General features: G+C 44.2%; 1 protein-coding gene across 1 annotated transcript in view; it reads left to right on the top strand.

Annotated features, from left to right (window-relative positions):
- rnf220b (ring finger protein 220b) overlaps positions 1–21,123 on the top strand; it is a 29,228-nt gene that overhangs the window by 2,882 nt on the left and 5,223 nt on the right. Inside the window, exons 2-8 of the mRNA XM_030050483.1 lie at positions 15,199–15,325; positions 16,365–16,407; positions 16,505–16,597; positions 17,483–17,525; positions 17,807–17,896; positions 20,275–20,318; positions 20,688–20,775. Coding sequence (XP_029906343.1) covers positions 15,199–15,325; positions 16,365–16,407; positions 16,505–16,597; positions 17,483–17,525; positions 17,807–17,896; positions 20,275–20,318; positions 20,688–20,775 — 528 coding nt within the window. The remainder of the gene's footprint in view (positions 1–15,198; positions 15,326–16,364; positions 16,408–16,504; positions 16,598–17,482; positions 17,526–17,806; positions 17,897–20,274; positions 20,319–20,687; positions 20,776–21,123) is intronic.

Genomic DNA, 21,123 nt, shown 5'->3' with positions numbered 1-21,123 from the left:
TCTTTTATGCACTTTTCCCTGTAATTTAGGAAGTGTTTGGGATCTCTGGAAACCTTGGGATCTTTTCTAGAATTTGAAATAAAGTTCCAAGGGTTTCAGCAAATCCTGGCTGCTCTGCAATGACAAAAAGTGGTTAAAGCGTCTGTGTTTCAGGAGGATATGGTCTTAAGTTTGTGTGTCACAACATGGGTTTCCTCTGTTTTCCTCTTTTGAGTGCAGTTAACCTTTATTTTCTTCAGTTTTCCAGTTGTTGACTGTTCTGCAGTAAGTTTGCCTGGACGCTGTGCCTCTTAGCTGTAGTTGCTTATAATGTCAGTCTAAAGGAATGTAAAGATTCTGAGGAATTTAAGCTTCCTCTGCGGTTGGACTCATTGTGTGGCACCTTGGATGAGCGTGTCAGTGTCACACCTGAAATGCCAGTGTAAATTCGTGTGTCCAGTTTCAACCCAAAAAGCTCATGGTAGCTTCTCTGGTAGCCCCGGTGTTGTCTCCAGAGCAGTATGCAGGTTGGGGGGGCTGGTTCCCATCTGCCTTGTGCATCAGCACCAGTGGACGTCTCCTTCTCCCCATCCTCTGCCGCTGCCCCCCCCACGCCACCCCATCCCCTCCAGACTCGCCTCTGTTTTATCAGGGAAGGTCTGAGACGCATGGTGTGCTCTGACAGCTGTTCAAACAGCCACGCTCGCTTTCAAAGGGCAGATGTCTTCACTGGAGCGAGTCATGCTTATTTTCCTCAGGGAGATGCTTTCAACCGCAGGCCCGAGCTGGAACTAAAAAGGCCCTTTACCAGAAACACGAGTTGGGAGAACGGAGGAACGGGGTGACAAAACACACCGTGGCCAGACGTTGATGGAATGGCATGTGTGTGTGTGTATGTGTGTGTGTGTGTGTGTGTGTGTTGTTCTGCCCAGGCGAGACAGCATCTGTGGTGGCAGGGTTGAGTGAGAGTTGTGATAACTGGAGCCAGATGTTGGAGTGCCTCTGTGCTGTGGTACTATCTAACTCCTGATTTGCAGCTGAAATGTCTCACCTGCAGAGCGGACAAAGTCTTCCAAAAAGGGGAGCAAACAGCAGACATTCACCTATTTTGCACATTTATATTATAACTCATGCCATTTGCTTTACATTTTCCTCCAAAGTGCCTTAAAAATGCATTCACTTTGAGTGCGGCCGCCCCATGAGACCTGACCCCTCGACCTCAGGAGGGTTTGCTCACTGAAGACACAATCTGGTAATGTGGCACATACACTACATTTACGCAGCTTAATCTGTTGAGTTTAAAATGTAACCTCAAGTGTTTTTGAGGCGGACAGACTCTTCATCATGGCAGGATTTGGGTGTAAAGTGTGGGGCTGTTGACTCCGGCGTCAGGCCCCTGAATCAGCCCCTCTTTCTGGGACGAGCAGCCACTGAGCCGCGGCTGAGAGACACCGGCCGGATCTTCAGCCGAGTGTAAAGAAACACCCGGGGAAGTTAACGGAGGGGAAACATTTAAGCGTCGCACACACCGAGGTTTCCCCGCCAGATGTGCTGTAGGTGGTGTGTGTAAGTGTCCTCCACGGTCGGTTATTCATGGTTTGTTAGCGGAGTAGCGCGCTGCCTGGACAGAATCAATATTACATAGATTCATCTTAGACTTGGCAGATGGATTATCTCCTCTGTTTGACGGCCTCAGCTTGTTCTAGACGCAGCATACATGTGTTTGTTGTATGCGTGTGCGTGTGTATGCGTGTGTGTGCGTGTGTATGTGTGTGTGCCTGGATACATGTGTTTGTATGTTTGTGCTGCTCTACCCATTTGCACTTGTGTGGGTGTAATTTCTAAACGAACACGCCACTGTTGGAGCATGTCCAAAATGTCAACTTTTCAGGTGTACGCTGTAAAAAAAAAAAAAAATCTGTTTTAACAAATCTCATTTTCAGTGTGAAAATTATTGACTTTCTCAAAACAAGTAAAAAAAAAAAATCTACTATTGAGATGAGATAGTCCCATTTGTTCCTGATAGAGTTGCATAAGAAGAAGTAGAAATATGTTGAAATATGTTTCAATAAAATTACTCTTGATTCAAGAAAATTATGCAAAGAAGTTGATTAGCATTAAGTACAGTTGGGATTATGTCATTGCACTGGCAGATTTTTTTCAACTGTTTTAAGAAAAACAAGATTTTAATACCAAATATGAGGCTAAATGACTTGTTAAGACTTGTTTTTTTTTTTTTTTTTTTTTTTTTTGTGTGTTAATAAAAACACTCTTGTTTTTAGCTTGAGAATCGGGCGTTCTGTGTTTACCAAATTTTGTAAAGCCAAGAAAGGCCAAATAGTTTGAACCCACAGAGGAGCATGAAATCCTTCACAGGAAGTTAAACCATGAAAATCATCAGAACTGGAGTTTACAATGTTTTCGCCCAACTGCACTGCGTTTGTATGCATATTGTGTGCATGCAGAGGTGTAGTGCATGTGTATACTGAGGTCACACACACACACACACACACACACACACGCACATGCACACGCACACACACTCCAATGGTGGTTGCTTACCCTAGCTGTGTGTGCTGATTCGATAACAGGGAGGGCGTCGGTGCGCTGTGTTTTCTGTGAAGCTGTCGTTGACGGCGGCCGGTATTGAGTGGAGCTTCCTGTTGAAAGACACAGTGTTTACATCCCACTGGCAGACCACAGGAGATCAATAGCAACCACTCGATGCTCATGCATACACATATAGTATCTGCTGCCTGCTATTATTCCCAGGGTGTACACTCGAGAGTCAGACATGCTCGCGTGTGCACTCACACCGGCATGCATTAACAGACACGCAGACACGCGCACGCACAATTACACGTTATTTTTCTGTTTTTTGTTGTTTTTTTTTTCTTCAATTTTTGGATTTGATTTTGTGTTGGAGAGGTTTGTCACGTACAAACCTTGAAGGAAGAAAGCTGAAGAAATGCAGGAAGAACCAGGTGGAGGCATGAGCAACACAACTGCACAAAAGGATTGAAAATACAAGTCATAAAGAAAAGAAATCAAGCAGAAAGCACCCAAAGTGAATAACATGAAGCTGGTCCAGATTTACAGTTATTTGCATGTGCATGAATATTTACACCAGGCGTTATTGTACAACATACATGTTTACACTGTAGCAGGCAAAAACCAGAGCGCCGGGTGTTATTCAGTCTATGTGAGAAGTTATCCCAGATAAAAGAGAAGTCTGCAGCCCGCTCTCTTTTTGACCACGTTGGTAGTCTTGTATTTGATTTCAGACTCTTAGGGAGGAAGCATTACAATATTAATGGGGGCTGCATTTGATGTGAGAGCAGGCCACGGTTGACTGTTCCCCCTCCTGTTGTGATGCTAGTTTGTTCTCTTAATGTTCTCCTAAGTGAAAGGAGCTTTCATCCTGGCAGGAGGGGAAACTCTTCTCAGCTTTTTTTTTTTTTTTTTTTTTTTTTTTTTTTCTCCTCCTTCCCCTTCATCTTGGGGAGCTTGAATGTTGGAGTTAGGAGGAACATGCTCCACCGGACTGTTCTGCAGTGTGTTTTTATACATTTGCATTTTAATGCCAGTGGGTTTTGTTTTATTTATTTGCGCAAACACGCGCGCATGTGTGTGTTTAGTGACTCAGATTCCGTGAAGGCCGATGCGTCTTCATTCTTTCAGAGTTAAAAGGAAGCGAGACGCAGGGACCACACGCCTTGACAGAGACAGACAGGACTTCTATAAGTCTGGCACTAGGCTTTTACAGTAGCAGGGGGAAATGGTTGTGCATGTGTGTGTGTGTGTGTGTGTGTGTGTGTGTGTGTGCAGTGGGGGCTTTGGCAGTGACCAGCAGCACCTGTTGGATGGTCAACAGAGTGTCTGTCGAAACATGAGTCATAACACATCTTTTAGTCACTACATCTGCTCCCATCTAGTGATGTGATCAGTTGAGTAAAGGGAGACAGGCTTCTGTGTGCTGACACACACACACACACACATACACACACTGTAAGGGAGAAAGAGAGAGAGAGAGAGGGAGAGAGAGTCATAATGAGTGCAGAGACCAGAGGTCGTTAAAACAACAGGCCTGTTTTAACAGAGGCCCTCCACCATTTCTCCCCTGTTCCCTCTCTCCCTTTCCCCCTCTTTTCCTCTCTACTTGCTTTTCTGCACCTGATCGACCTGCATCACGGCTGCCTCTGATCTCACATCAAAGACCCGCTGTGTGTCTCTGTGTGTGTGGATGTGTGTGTGGATGTATGCGTATAGAAAAGGCTATGGGTAAAGTCGAGGGGTAGGGGAGGGTCTGTGGATTGAATCGCATGTTTCGTAAGAAGTGGCACACACACACACACACACACACACACACACGCACACACTCCCTCACATCCTCTGTCCCGTCCCCTGAGCCTAACAAATCAGTCAGGCAGATAGAGAGGGCAGGAAGGCCAAATGCTGGGGTTAAACACATGCTGCGGAGGAGCAGCACAGACAGCAAGACCACACCAATCCTACACGCCTGGATGGCAGCCAGGAACCTACGTATGTGTGTGTGTGTGTGTGTGTGTGTGTGGTGCCACAGACAGACCTCATTACTGCATGTCACTCCTGCTTGTTGCAACTCTCCCAGCTGTGGAAGAGCTTGACAAAAGCCGATACGTCAAAGGAATGCCAAGCGCACACCACACAGCGTTAGATTCGAAGCGATGGCTTTACCTCCCGAACACATGACATCTCAACATCTTTTTATACATTACATCTTTTTAAACAGCTATAAATTGCCACATATACGCAGCTTTTTGTTAATTTACACTCAAAGAAGTGTCTTTTTAGGGGGTAAGGAGTCATTAGTGTGGAAGAAAGCTAACTTATGGAACAGACAGTCACTGGATTGTCAACTGGGGTTTATAACCATTACAATGGGAATTATAGGACATAGTATGGTTTACTTATGTACAGTATATGGGTTTGTTTACAAGCTGTACCCCAAAGATGCTCTGATGAGTCCAGTTCCACTTTGCTGCTTCGCCAAACTCTTGTCAGCGCGGGTGTGTTTACCCCTGGCCTTCTGAGGTCAGAGTTCACCGGGATTGACCCCCTCACCCCGCTGTGTAGGGGCGTAAACACTCCCCCGATTCTCCACAGAGAAAAGCAGCGGGCCCGGGCCATAAATCACAGGCCTGATAATTGGTAGGAAAACAGCAGTCCAGCAGTATATAACCTTTTACGTGTCGTCTCAGCTCTTTATTATGGTGCTAATGAGTGGCCGTGGATCAGGGTTAGGGCCGCAAGCTAAGGGGGGAATTGGGGTGGAGGGGTGTGTGTGTGTGTGTGTGTGTGTGTGTGTTGGGGGGGGGGGTTCAGCTCATATGTGGGCCACTGGCTACTCAGTGCACCCACACACACCTGCACATACACTGGTAGGTACATACATGCACACACAGCTAAACACAGTGGGTAGAGTTGCACATGTAATTACACACTCACACTGAAGGGCAGGCAAACACTGAAGTACACACACATGTACACAGGAAAGCACACCCACCAATGGATATGCGCGTATGCAAACATTCCCTCACACACACACATGCATATGCAAACACACACACACACACACACACACACACACACACTGGCTGGCTGGCTGGCAGGCACAGCAGTCTCCATTACAGGCAGCCATTAGTATGGAGATTGTGCTAATTGTCCCCATAGACTACACAGGCAGCGCTCGGCGGGCCTGCTGTGAGTCTATGAGGCCGAGTAAGAGCAGGCGCAGCTCTTTACACATCCCATTGTTTCGGTCATGACCCTATTAGTGCTATTACATATCGATCACCGAATGATTATGGGATACATACCATGCATTGTTTCAATGTAAATGACACCATTATAACGCATCCAGTGGCCGTCCCACTGTCGCCGGGAGTCACACAGGAGGCAAAGTCACATCGCAGCTTTGCCTTATAATGGAAGGTCAAAGGGACCTGAGGGGGGCACTGAATTGTTATATTTAAAATTAAGGTTACACTGATCTATCAATATTGGCCTTTTATTAAAATCAGATTTTGGCAATTCATTCTCACCCTAATATGAAGGATATGGTGCACTGTACAGGGTTTAAATACACCTTTATTCTGTACTCAATACCATATTAGCTGTCTATGGGGCTGAACCAAAACTGATCCTAATGCTTAGAGTGGATGAAAGAATGTGTGTTACTTTCATTATCCTGGCTGTCAGAGGAAAATGCAGTGCCAAAATCTTTCCCAGGCTTTGGCAGAGGCATGTTTTTTTTTTTTTTTTTTTTTTTCAGCCTGAATTTCATTGTCTGTGATTTTTTTTTTGGCATGAAAATGGTCAGATTTAAAGATATCAAAAGCACAAGACTCAGCTATCAAGAGCTTCACTCTGAAAAGTATCATATCATATCTTGAACACCTTGGTTGATCTGTAATTTTTTAAATTTTTTAAATTTTTTTATTAAACGACCAGTACCTTATTAAAACACTACTGTGCATTTAGATCGTTTTCATTAAACCCTATTTAAAACATAGGCTAATGTGCTATCATCGTAATTATAAGAGCAAAAGCTGAGATTTTTGTTGGTGAAATTGTTTTAATGCTATTAGTGGTGTTTAGTACTAGATAAAGAGCAATAAACACCACAAACACTTCTGGCTATAAGAGGCTTTAGCCAGCTGTGATCATTTTTTGGTTACATATAATCAGCTGGAGCAGCTAGACGCTGTGTTTGTGCGCAGTACCCTGGCAGGCTCCTGGAAGCAGAGCAGCATTTCTCTGGGTGGGCTGGATGGATCTGGGTCCAGCAGAAACGCCACTGGAGAGGATCCAGTCTCATTAGCTGCAGCTCAAAGCTCCTGATCAGTCAAGTAGAGGAGATTGAGCTCTGAGCGGCTCCGCACGGCGCCTGTGTGACCCTATTGAAGGAGAACACAGGGGAGAAGATCTATACCCGCCGGCGCTGCCACAGGCCTCTTTGTTCTGCTGTGTTCGCTGACAGGGGGATCGGAGGGGCGTATCGACAGGGGCTCACACCAGGCTGCTCTCACCACGGCTACACCGGGGCGTGCGCGCACTCTACACACACACACACGCACACACACCGCCACACACAGAAACTTGTGTTCGCACTCACAGCTCCACTCTCTTGTATTCCCACAAGCACACACATATGAACAACCATTTGAGTGTGTGCATATTCTCACACACTTTCCCACACACACGCGTACATTTACAGGCACAATAGAGCTATCAGTAACAGTGATTTCCAGCACTGATTTTCAGGCTGCAGACACATCCACTCAGCTGAGTGTTATATTGAAGCCCATCTCACTCTCCCAACAAGGGCTCAGGGTCAGAGAGCGGAGCCAGCCCGGTGCTGGGAAACCCCACGCAGCACCCAGGGATGCTAGCTGTGCCCTTTTCCTCAACAAAAACAAAAACAAAACCAAAACCAAGACCAAATCATTCCTTAGCGCTGACCTTTCTTTACAACCTCATGATGAAATCACACAATAGGTCTCCTCAGTCAGACTGAATCTGCTCTCACAGAAATCTTAATGTGCATTTAGTATATTTTTCTCTGGATGGTAATATACTGATTGTCCTGATGCTGACATATTTACCACTTTAGGCACACGCAAACACATGCAAATACTTTGCATATTTAGATGTTATCCAGTGATACTGTGGAAGAATTTGTGATAAATGAAGTCCAAAGCTCGGTGCTTTAAACCCCCTGGATTTGCTGTCCTTTCATGTAAGGGTTATTGGAGATAAGCAGCTCAATATTCTGTACTGTTGAATCTGACATTTTGAAGATAAAAACCATCGTCATTTTCCGTAATTGTTTTTTGATCCCGGCAGACACAATAACATCCTATAGGAAGTGTGACTAACCCAAACACAGGTGTGTGACAGAGCAGCAGCTGGTTGCGGTCCCCTCGTACCAGCAGCAGTCAACACAGTGTTTCTGACAGTATCAGATGTTATCTGGGGGGAGAGATGGCTTATCTGTAATGATCCCCACTGATGAGACTGAGGAGGGGGGGGCTGGGAGGATACATCAGTCTCTCTGTGGTGTGCAGGCTCATTGCAAAGCCTTCCGCTTCTCACCTGCACTGACCACAGTGCATGTGGGACAGGTGTGAGAGGGGAAGACAGGTGGGTGTATTTTTTCAGCAGATCGGGAAGGGGTGTGTGTGTGTGTGTGTGTGTGTGTGTGTGTGTGTGTCAGCAGTACCAGATTACCTGCATAACTTAAAATCAAAGTCCATCCTAAAACACACTTAAAAACAGTTATTGGTGATATCATCTCCAGGTCAGTTTAGTTTTTTCTTAAGTCTATTTTTCTTATTTGCAACTGGCCAAACTTAGATGATATTAAGTCACATTGAGGTATCTTCTCAACATGGATTATGGAAACTGATAGCAGAAAACATGTCAGCTATCTGACAAAACATCAGGTTTTGGTGTCAGTCCCTCAGAAACAAAGAGCAAGAACTGATTTCTAGACTCAGCATTGTGCACCTACATTCAAAAATCTGTTGGAGAGGAGGCAGAGATACTGATTCCTCCACTGACAGAATGTAATGCAACCATTGTGTTTTGAGTAGTGATGTGACTGTTGCTTTTTCTCAACTGGAAAAACTTGACTTGCTCTCTGGCTCACCGTTACTCTCATCGCCTACATAAAACTTCGTACCTGTTGTTTTTCTGTGGGATTTGTTGAAAGTCTCTGTGGGAAATGTTGGGAAACTGAAGCAGCAGGAGATGCTTTTGCAGGATGTAAGATACCTACACACTGGTGAATCTGGTATTACTGGTGAGTCCTTTTATTATTAAAACTCTTAGGTGAGTGTGCATCATTTGTCAGGGTTGGACTGTTTGTCCAGGACTCTTTAGAAAAGTGGAGCATTTGAACAGAACAAGCATCTCATGTTCCCTTTTTTAACTACTCAGATCAAGACGGGGGAAAAGAAACTGTGAGCAAAGTGGTGAGAGGATGATGGAATAATGGGAGAGCCAGAGAGAGAGCCTGTGTGTTAATCACTGGGTCGGGTAATGGTGATGTGTATTTTGAGAGGCAATCTAATTATTGTCTAATGAGGGGCTTTGATTTGTCTATTAGCTTCTTCACTTCACCTCATTCACACACACACACACACACACACACGCACACACACACAGAAATTGGATCATGACAGGAATTATAGATTGAATTAAAAGCCCTGCACTTCAATGTGCTGAGAGCATTATCTCCATCCAGGTGCAGGGTTAGCCTAGGCCCACTATAACAATAACTCTGCAACATATTTAAAAGTGTACTGCTTAATAGGTATATCTACTATTTTTGTCGCTGCAAGAAAAACATAATATTACATGAAATATGCATACACTATAACATAATAATATCAGTATCATATCATGTGCTTAATACAATGAAAAAGATACAGATTTTTTTTTGCAGAAAAATCAAGTTTCTCTACTGTCCTCAGTTGCATTGTTTTACACGAGAAAATGGAGAGCTGGAAACTTACTGTAGCCATCAGCCTTAATGAAGACTGCTAAGAATGCTAACAAGCATATCGTTGCTCTTAGGTGAAAAATGTGTATCTCCAAAATGTCAGCTATTCAAAAGCTAAGAAAATAAGCCCCACTGGCTTGACCACCACTGCCTTATGAGTCATGTGATGACAGCGATAAGGAAACTAGGGGCCAAAAGTGAAAACTTCACCTCACAATGTGAAGAGTGCCTGATGAAAATTCACGCAAGTTGAAGTAAAACTGAATACGTCAAGTGATCGCCTCAAGTGTGGCAAGAGAGGTTCAAGTCCTAACAGTGTGATATAGTGTGGCAGTGTTGGATCTCTGTATATTTCAATCTGTCAAGTCGGTGCAGGTTGATGGCATCAGAATGAGTGACAGGCCACCGGTGAACAGCTCTATCCCTGTCCGCTGTCGTTCAGGACTTGATCCGGTATGACTGCACTGAGTTTGACAGACAGCAGTCAGCAAACGAATTTTCAAGTCCACATTTGACATTTTGCTGCCCAGAGTATAACCTTTATTACATCTCAGCGTTTGGATATATGATCATAGAAGTCTATACTGGTAGGTTTTCGTTGCTGTCAATCTCCGATTCCTGGAGTTCATGATCAGTATTTCAGCTACAGTGTTGGCCCCATCATTGTTAAGTCTGCTGTTTGGAGTCATTTTGTCGAAGGAGGTTTCACATTTTCAAATGGTGGGTATCTCACTTCAGAATCAAAATCTTAAAATACATCCCACAGATATTTTCCAGTCAGGTAGCTCATAAGTAGCCGGCTTTCAATGGTAACACCCGAGGACCGTCCTAACTTTCCCTCTGTCTTGTATTGCCTTGCTCTCTTGCCGTTCTGATCTGTAAGTCTGTATCAAAGATCATTGAGCCATGCATCTCAATGAGGGCCAGATTGATTGGCTAGAGCAGAGTGGAGGCAGGGTTCGATCTTAGCCCTTTGGGTCCTGAGAAGGGAAACATGGTCAGAGGGACGGAGTCGCACAGCTACCCAGTCCACTCTCCATCAACCAGATGATTGGCCAGACACATGTGGGGCCACGCCCGTACCTGATGGAACAATTGTGGCGAGTAATGGAGAAGATGAGAGAGGGAGAGAGAAATAGGGGGTTGTGTTCTGATTGACCTGTGGTCAGAAGGGTTACATCCATTGATCTGTAGGGCAGAAGAAAAGGGCTTTGGCCTGAGGTGCTTCACAATGAGTCAATTTGAGGTTAGGATTCCTGTCCATTCCCACCAGGAGCTTTTTCATCATCCGATTCCTCGGGACTTACAACTGCCATCTAACATCGCATATGGTGGCTCCGTGTAATGCACGGAGCACCAGAGAGGCCAAAGGCCAATCAATGTTCTACAAGAGGTTGATACAGATCTTATTAGTCAATGAATGATCATTAGTGGTCTAACGAGACATTGATTTGTGCAAGTGCCAAAGGTTGCGGTGGTTGTGGTGAGTGTCTTTAATACATTAAACACAATTGATTGCCGAGTGGGAGGGATATTTGTGGATGATGCTGGAATCAGATTGGACAGTGAGAGATTTGAGGTCAGGCTGGGATAGGAAGTATACATTCATTGGCCATTGAATGTGGTTAGGATTCAGGATGGAGCCCAACAGCACATTTGTCTTTTATGTATTACCGGTGTAGCAATTCTGCATTGAATAAAAAGCAGATCGACTGGAATCAACTGGAGCAGCAGCCTTTGAAAGCTGAGGAAATGACTCTGCTCATAGCAGATGTGTTACTACAGGGCCTATTATGTTGCTCATTAAATACCCAACCTCTCAATAGGCCATTATTTCCCCAATAAAAAACAAACGACAGCCTGCATACTTTCCCCTCTCCCCCCTCCGCTTCAGAGGTTAGCTCTACCTCACAGACGGCAAAAACCCCTGACTAATATCCTGCATGTGATGCTTTTAAATAGGAAGCAGGCAGCAGGATAGGGTGGGGTACAGGTGTGGCAGGAGCCAATGACTTTTATAGCCCTCCGTCTCCTCTGAAAGTGTGCCAAGGACCTGCCCACACAACCCACTGTTGCTGCTTTAGCCGCCAAGCGTTAACTTTACTCCCCCCTCCAATCTCTACATGCCCACTGGTTATATAGAGTCTGTGCTTGTTATGGCTTTATAGATGGATTTCTGATGTGCTTAGAGAATTGTTTGATGATTGGGCTAATGATGCCAGTCAGGGTGAGTTGTCTCAGCACTTTATCGCCGAAGAACACAGAGAAAAACAGGTCCAGTTGACATAAAACAAACTCCACAGCCTTCCTTGGATGGCTCCCTGTTCATCCCCTGCCATTCAAAGCTGTCCAAACCTCCCCATGTCAATCAGGATTATACCACGTCCTCAGGTTTTGTCACTGGGGGGACGTTCGTCACCATGTCTCCCCTGCAGAACAGCCTTTTCATGCCCCAGCATAATGTCAACGGGTGACATCAAGGCCTGATGTGATGTGGCATTCACTAAAGGTCACGTTAGGCATCTCCGCTCCGTCTGCATCAGCAGAACTGGCAGCCGTCATATGGGCGCTGGCATCGGCCATTACCCAGGCCCGCAGGGGGACCCGATGCTTTGAGGATTTGTCAGTGGGATTCTGATCTCTCTGTTTCTCTGGTGAGTGTTGAACCCTGGCTAGTCGCTGTACACATCTTGATGTGGAAAAACAGAAACTGGCTTTGATCATCAATCATACAAGGGGGAAAGAAGGACTGAGATATCTTGCTTCATTTCAAGACATGAACTTTACTATCTCATGATGCTCTTGATAGTGGTGATAGCATAGAGACCTATTGCAGTGTTTTGATGGGTTAGTCACCCCAAGGCTGCACACTCTTCAAATCTATTGGGAGATAAGATAGAAATTGTGCTCAGGCATGTTGTCTTAAGCTCATCAGTTTGATTCCTTCCTGACAACAAAAGCTGTACAAAAACTGATTTACTTTCAAGATAGATTAAATTTAGGGTCAGGCAACATTGTAAATTGATTATGAAAATAAGAAAAAAGTCACTTTTTAGGTGGCCATAGAATACAGATAAAATGAACGTGTTATCCTATTGTGATCCGCACATTCTGCTTCAAATGTAAGTTTTAACTACAGTCGCAGCTTTCTCCCAAGAGGCATCAGTAGGGGAGGAGAGCGAATGACAGCTGGACAAAGGCGAGACAGCCAGGAAAGGAGGTCTTGAACTGGCGAGACACAAAGATAGAGAAAGGAAACAATCAGAGACACCGAGAGAGTGAATCCATTAGGAGATGGGCAAGTCAAAGGCAGAGCCCAGCCCGGCCAAAGAGGGCCAATCCATCCCAGCCAGTTGCCGTAGTGAGGGAACGGTTAACAAGCCCCGGGCAAGTTTTACAGCCCCCTGTTGTGTGTCTGAGACCCCCCAGGCTGGAGAGGGGCTGAGGCTGACTGATACTGACAGGGTTTATGTGGGCGGGGTGGGGGTGTAATACGTGGTCATGAACCAACAACTGTCACTTAAGAGAGCACAGCACAAGCACTGAGTCAGGCCTCAGCGCAAGCATGCAAGCATGCAAACACACGCACACACACACACACACACACACTGACTCTTATGTACGCATACAAACACACACCCTTGCACACTATTAGATTGGATGTTTGTGAGGACCAGAGTTGTGAGGGAGGGGTGGGTTTGTGGGCTGCAGGAGGAGGGGGCTTATCCAAAAAGTGGACCAATAAAACACCTGAAAATCAAATCCCATTGCTCTTATCGCGGCGCCACTCAGAGACGTTATCTGTGCAGGTAATGCGGTTATAAATTCAATTTCAGCCCAGAGATTTCATTGTTTACTGACGCCTGCGTGTTCCGGGCGGCGGAGCGCAGAAAGCCCGGGAACGTTCGATGCGTGTCGGGAAAACTCATTTAGGCTTCCGCGAGGGGATGCAAAAAAGGCAGGAGGAGGGGTGGAAATGAGGCGAGCTGTCACTCTCCCAAGGACACCCGATTCCGCTTTCTATTTTCCACCCCCATGTTTTATTTAGAGGCCATTTTGTCCTATTTGGTTCCTCATTATGGGGGCTCATAGCTCAACTGATGTCAGGGGACGGCACTTGCCGACAGACATCGGCATCGAGCTTGTCATGTCACCGGTCATTTGGAGTGGAGCTGGGCTGAAGTGTTAGTCCGGTGTTCAGATAATAAGGTCCTCAAGGAAGTTCAGTCCACTATTTGCTCCCCGGACCAGTGTAGGGTCACAAACTGTCACAAATACTAAGCTATTTATAATGTTACATATTAAAAAATGCTAAATTCTGATAGCCAGACCTGTCATTTGTTTTTCCTTGACTGTGCAGAGATGGGAAATTAGGTGCATCTTGCCTACTAGCTCTCTCCATGTGATTGATGGCTTTCAGGAGTAAATCACCTCATCTACTAGGTAAAATCTTGATATAGTAGAGCTCCTGTGGCTCCCAGCTGGCTGCTTATGGCAGTAATCCATCAGTGGGACCCAATGGGCCGAGCGGCCCTCCTGGGTAATGTTCCTATTGACAGCCTATGATGTCAACACACTGACAGCAGGGGGCCATAGCAGTGTGTCTGTGTGTGTTTCTAACCTTATTTTACTCTCTCTCCCACTGTCTGTCAATAGTACAGATAGGTCTGCTGCACACACTCACACACACACACACACACACACACACACACACGGAAGACTGTGACTTGACTAAAGAAATCCTGAGCTGACTAATAGTTGTAGACTTTTTTGAGCCTGTCAAATGATCTTTTTTCTATTTCTGATAAATATGAATATTTTCTCATATCTTATTTCCCCCCCAGGAAATTCATGAAGGCATGCAAACTGATCTTCTATATTTAGTGTTTGTCAGAGACAAACAATTATTTATTCCTCAGTGATAATTGTTCTTGGCATAGAGTAACAAAAAATTAATAGGCAGACAACAACAACAACAACAACAACAACAAAAGCTTTTCTAAATGGGCCCAGCAGTATTAGTACACTGCTTGGGTAATCAAGTAAAAGGCAGGCTTTGCAAAAACCAAAAAAAAAGTTTATGTGGAAACAAACACACAATAGTAAGAATGAACTTCATTTATATAGCATTTAATAATAAATAAAAATAAGAATAATAGCAACAGTTAAACAAATAAAGAAAGATGCAACAAAAATTTAATGAGAAATGTTTAAAAGAAAACAATTGAAACTGATGAAAATAAATAATTAATAATAAATAGTTAATAAATAAAGAGTTCACAGAAAAGACAATCTTAAAAATATATTTTAAAAAATATGCCTGTAAGAGCTTTTTAAAAGCTGTAAAAGACTTGAATTTTACAGTTTAGGGGTTTTGAATCAGCGATCGCCTCTTGAGCTACATCTAGGAGCAGACCTCAGGATAAAAGAGCAAAAATGTAGTCAGGAGTTTGGGGGAAAAAAAACAGTTATGAGTAGAATCTGAAAATCAATTCTGAAATGAACAGGTAGCCAGGGCAACACACTATCATACCAGTGTACTCTAGTATCCTGTGTAGTGCACATACACTCTTTTAACTCTTCCCAATGATTTGTGTGTGTGTGTGTGTGTGTGTGTGTGTGTGTCTAACCTCATCCCACCCTCTCCCACTCCCCGGCCCCCCTCTGTCCAGGCAAGGTGAAGGGTCTCTACGACTCCCAGGCCCCGGTGTGTCCCGTCTGCCAGGCCGTGCTGCGACCCGGGGAGCTCCAGGAGCACATGGAGCAGGAGTTAGCCAAGCTCTCCCAGCTCCAGATCAGGTACTGCACTCTGACAACACAGCAGCGTCGTCTGATTTCACTCCAGTCGCTCTGTAATCCAGTAAATCTCCTCTATCTGTGCCTCCCTCGTCTCGAGTTTACATACGCTCTCATCCGCAGCACCTCGCAAATAGTCAGTCCTGTAACCCCGGCGGTGTCGGCGCCATGCTTTACCCTCTGCAGGATCACATCCTTCATTCAGTCTCTGTTTTCTCTTTTTTTCACCTTTCACAGCACCATTTCTCCTCTCTTCCTCCTTTGATTTATTTATTTATTTTTTTACTCCTGCTGTTCTCTTTATTTGCATAGCAGATTTTCGATTTTGCCTCTTTTTCTAGCTTTCAGGTGTGTTGGTGATAATTAATGTTGACAGATACTATAGCTGGAGGGACAACCTGCCCCCCCCCCCCCCCCCCCCCCCCACCCCCAATATCCTCGCCTCGTGGTATCTCCCGTCTTCTCTGTCACCTGAGTGCGATGTTTACAAGCTGCCTCATTGTTCCCTACATATTTCATATGAGAGCCTCTGGCCTTGAGGCGACAAATCATACGGCGGGCGAATAATGTCCCGCTAATGGCCGCTTTGAGCTTTGCACACACACACACACACAAACACACACGCACAAACACAAAGACAAGGACCCAGAAATGCACACAGACACACGCGCCCACACACACATTACCTGCTGCTTAGACCAGAAGAATGATTCCTCCAATAAAGACATTACACTCCAAATCTGCTTAACGACCGCTCCGTGGACAGTAATGGTTTCAAATTGAACTTGGCCCACGGGGGCGCTGAGTGTATGTCTGTGTGTGTGTGTGTGTGTCTTTGCGAGTGTGTGTGTGTACAGTATCTTTGTGGTAGACATGAGAGTGAAATGAGGATACACACAGACAATACAAATATACACATGATAAAGGGAGAGCTTATTTGGGAGGAAGTACTGTAGTGTGATTTGTGCATATGTGTGTTTGAGGATAAAATGTGTCCGGCTTAATTAAAGCCAGTTTTGGCGTGACTTTTTTTTCTCAATAGTGCCACTCCAGTGCAGCGTGACCATCTCATTGGGACGCCCAAGGTAAACAGAGCAGTGACATTTATGTGAGCTCCAGGTCAACGTCCTTACTATTAGCCTTACCTTTAAACTCTCTTTTCTCTCTGCTTTTTGCCTGTAGTCCCTTTCTCTCTCTCTGCACATAAAACGTGAAGGGTGCTCGCCCACCTCGCCCCCTCGGCCGGCTGAGGACGCCCACTCCGACCGATACCAGGTAAGAGGAAGAACAATCAAATCCATCTGAATCTTAACCCATTTAATTCTGATTCAAAGCAGCTTCAAAGTTTAAGTTAAGTTTTTTTTTTCCATATTGTACAATTACATCACATACATATTGTCTATCTTCTGGCTGCAACGCTTCACTGAAGCTGCATCACACTCATATTGAGGGAAATATTCAAAGCCAAGATGTAATTGTTTTATTGCTGCACCATTACATCAAACAGAAAATATCTAGATGTTTTGTACATCAGTTTATACACATTTCCCTGTAACTCAGCAAGACATGTTTGGTATCACAGGAAACCTTGGGATCTCCTCTAGAATTAAAAAAAAAGCTCTGTGGGTTTGAACAAAGCTGGGCCATACAATGACCAACTCTGTGAGCGAAGGGAGGGGCAGAGTTGAAGAGGTTAATTAAATTATTATACATGTTAGTGTACACAAGTTACATGTGGGCATGTTTTTTTTTTTTTGTTTTTTTTTTTTGAAATGGAAAAAATCCATGATGTAAATACTGTTTGAACAAAGATTTGCATATTGACCCTGGATTTCCTGAAGATGTAACTTCAGTGCCTCAGCAACACCTCATTTGCTGAACTGCAAGTTGAATAAAACTGACATTTTACCTGAATTGCAACCCAAATTGTAAATCTGTCCAATTTTGGAAGCCCTGTTGATTTCTGTTATTGGGAAAACTTCATTTAAAATATTACATATACTGTATGGAAATGCTTTCTGCTTTTAATGTTGCCTTATTAAAACTGAATGAACCAGATCAACAGCATGAATTAAGCTAGAAATTCCTAAATTAAGGAATGCAATATGTTAATATCCTGCTGCGGTCTGGTCTTTAACCCTGTTGTAATATTTTCCACAGACATTTCTCCGTGTGAGGGCCAACAGACACACAAGACTAAATGGTATGTTGATGCATGCAGGCTGTGCTAAATGTTCAGTGCTTTTGTCTCAGTTTGTCTCTTTTGTCTCCGTTTGAGACTTTTCCACCTGCAGTTTTTAACCATATCAAGTGAACAAAACAAATTGTGTCCTTTCTGACGCAAACAGTCGTGTGTTTCGTCCAATCCCCTCCCCGTCGTTGAGATTCCCCCCCCCTTTCCCACACCACCTCCACTGACCTAGCGCCCACACGAGCAGAGGAGCTATTAACCTCTCAACTTTGACCTTCTTGATATGTTAACAGTCGATGACCTCTGCTGGTGCAGGTGCTACGTCAAATCCGCCCCATTACGCCCCCACAGCGCAGGAGCCCACCTAGACTGCACACAAGCTGGTAAGACACACCGAGCGGCACTTCTCATTCCCACACTCATTTTATGAAACTGTCCCTCAGGAGATGAGTCAGTGGTCAGATCCTGTTTTGAAACGTGTGTACGTGTAGGCCCACATTTTAGGAGGGAAAGGGAAAGGGGGCATGTTCGCTTTTCCTGCCATTTTTTATCACTGCTTTGAGTCTATGAAACACACATGAAGTTTTATCACATGCTTGACATTACCATGCAGTTCAGTGTGTAAAGCATCACTTGATTATTTAACATGATACTGCATATATTGGCAGAATAATAATACTGAAATAATTTCTCTTAATGAGTTTGATAATAATTGCCCAAATGTACTCAGTACCCCATTCAGAAAAAGCAACACCAAATTAAAATCATGGTGTATGTAGGAGACAGCAGACAGTAAGGAGCTTCAGTGCTTTGTTGACAAAGTGTCTTACAGGTGACACTTAATTTAACATTTTTTTTCCTTGAAAAAATAGATATGTAGGGTTAAGGGATTTTGTTTTCTTTCTTTCTTTCTTTCTTTCTTTCTTTCTTTCTTTCTTTCTTTCTTTCTTTCTTTCTCTCTTTTCTTTTTTCACCTAACTCTTTCAAGTCACAGTGACATGAAAAATGACTTTTTCAACTTGCAGTTTTTTGTTCTGAAATATTAACAGTTTCACAACAAATGCCAAAAAATGGACTGAATTTTATTTATTTATTTATTTATTGTTTTTTTTTTTTGTTTTGTTTTGTTTTGTTTTTAATATCATAACCCCATTACTTCTGCATCCTGGAGTGTATTTTCAATGATGACTTCGTGCTGAACCACCAGGCGTGAACAAAAAAAAATTTTCAACCGAACAAAACCAGCAAATAAAGCCGCCTTTCTCCCCCTAAAGCTGGTGGCACACTGATCACTTGTTGGTTTTAACTTTTGAGAGATCCCTCTCCAGGTTAAGCCCCGCCCCTACGACCTTTTTCAACAGGATATAGATCAAATTAAGGGGCAAGAGGCTCTCAAAATGTCATTTCGTTGGGATTTTAATGTCTTCTATATTGTTATACTATATTGTTCATTTGACCATTTTAAGGGTAACATTATGGCATTCCAATCTTCCATGACACTGAATAGGAATGAGCGGGTATAGACAGTGAGTGAATGGATGAATAATAGCAGGAGACCTACACAGCACACTTGAGGGTATGGCTGACACTGTAGACGTCTTACTACTGTTATCATTACTGTCTAGCTGCCCCGGCTCTTAGCTGACTCTTCAAACTGCCAGCGCTGTCGAGGTCTGTTAGCCTTTATTGGGCCTTATAACAGGACAGCATAATGAGCTTCTAAATACTCGTCAGGGAGGAGAAAGAAGGAAGAGAGGGGGGGGTTCCCTCTGTTGGTTAATCAACCTTTCTCTCTCTCTCCTTCCTGTGTCTGCTTGATGAGCTCCTCCTCATCTATGACCGTCTCTTTAACCCTCATTATGTTCCCGGGGATGGCAGAGCTCGGGTCACGGCCACCGGCTCCCTGTCCGTCCCCGCGGGCCCGCTGTCATCCAGCGGGAATTAGAGGGTCCTAAAACTTAATGTCCCCTTATGCAATCTGCAGTCAGTCAGGGCACAGTGGGAGAGGAGGTGCAGTTGGTTGTTCTGCTGTGTTAACTTTTATATTACAGTCTATGGGAGGAGAGCGGGTGGAGGAGGGTGGAGTGACAAGTGGGGGAAATCTGTGGAGGATATGGGAACATTTTCAGAAAACTGAACTTGTGGCACATAGCGAGCTGCAAGCCACGTCTACCTGTCCCTCCTGCTTGTGTGATGAGCTGTGTTCCAGGATCTGTGTATGAATGTGACTGTCTCATGTATCTCGTACATACAAAAAACAAACAAGGACTGGTCCACACATAAGTAGTAAAATCCATGAAATTTACCCAAACTCTGGTTAAATTTCAGGTTATGTGTTATGAATGAATTGTGTTCAAAATCATAGACAAAATATGCAAACACGAATTTACACCCTGATTAAAAAAAAAAAGAGGCCAGTAGATACAGAAAGGCAACGTCACCAAAAAAACAGTGCACATACCAAAAATGTTTCAGTCACCAAATCATCCTAGTTCCTGATGCAATTGGGGAGAATCATATCAGGCATGAAAAAAAAAAAAAAGCGACACTGCAACACCTCTGTGTAGTGTTGTGTGTGAGTTTAGTGCTGAATACTCAACAATAAATAACTGTGTGCCATCTACTGCAATACAGGTTTTTTCCACTTTATATGACTGCATAATGCCGCTCAGATCTCATTTAAAGTAATTACATCTCCATTATCTTACCATATTGGATGTGCGTGCTTTTCTTGACCCGTTCGCTCTCTGTCTGTCCCCAGTCAGGATTGGCAAGCTGAAGAGGAGGAAACCAGACGAGGGACAGGTATGTTCTACTTTTTAGCGAGAAAATGAGAGATAGATATTTTTTTTTTACTCCCTGGTGTTTTTATTGTAATCTGAGATGAACATGATGTAGCTGTTCCTTTCTTATTGAGAAACATTTGCTTAAGAGAGCAGTGGTGGTCCGAACCCCCGACACTGCCCACTGCTTTTGTTCACTTTACATCAGGATCACTGTCAGCTCTGTGTGTATCCATGTGAAAACACCACTGGCATTGGTTCACAGCTATGAAAACAGTACTGGATATGTAGCCAAAGGCTATGGAAGACATATGGACATATTCACCGAGATGGTAAAAGCATTTGTGTGTGTATGCGTGTGTGTGTGTGTCTCTGTCTGTCTGTATATCAGGAGAGTTCTGCAGACCTGGTGCCATTGGAGGACGAGTGGAATGAGAAGAGAAGGATACAGATGACGTCTATCCTAGGGGGGTTCAAAGGTAAGCATAAATTGGAGCTGCGTTGTGGTGTGTGTGCGTGTGTGCAGTTGTGCCTGTGTGTATGTGTGTGTGAGCCGTGGAGGTACCCATGTGTATGATCTTGTTCAGTGGAGGGTGTATAATGTGACTGAGTGGCAGTTGAAAAATCACTGAACTTTTCAGTCCGGATTACACCGCAGCAGGATGCCTCGAAGGTTAGGTTAAAAGTAACGCTTTGCTTTAGCCAAGAAGAAAGCCATGACCTGCAAACTTGTTAGACACAGAGAGTGACAGAAAGAGGCACAGAGGGAAAAGAGGTCGCGTGGCGCAACATTTCATGAATCCAAAATTTACCCGATCATGAGCGCT

The sequence above is a fragment of the Myripristis murdjan genome, chromosome 4 (genome assembly GCF_902150065.1).
Source record: "Myripristis murdjan chromosome 4, fMyrMur1.1, whole genome shotgun sequence".
NCBI classification, from domain to species: Eukaryota; Metazoa; Chordata; class Actinopteri; order Holocentriformes; family Holocentridae; genus Myripristis; species Myripristis murdjan.
This window is presented reverse-complemented; position numbering and strand designations above follow the sequence as displayed.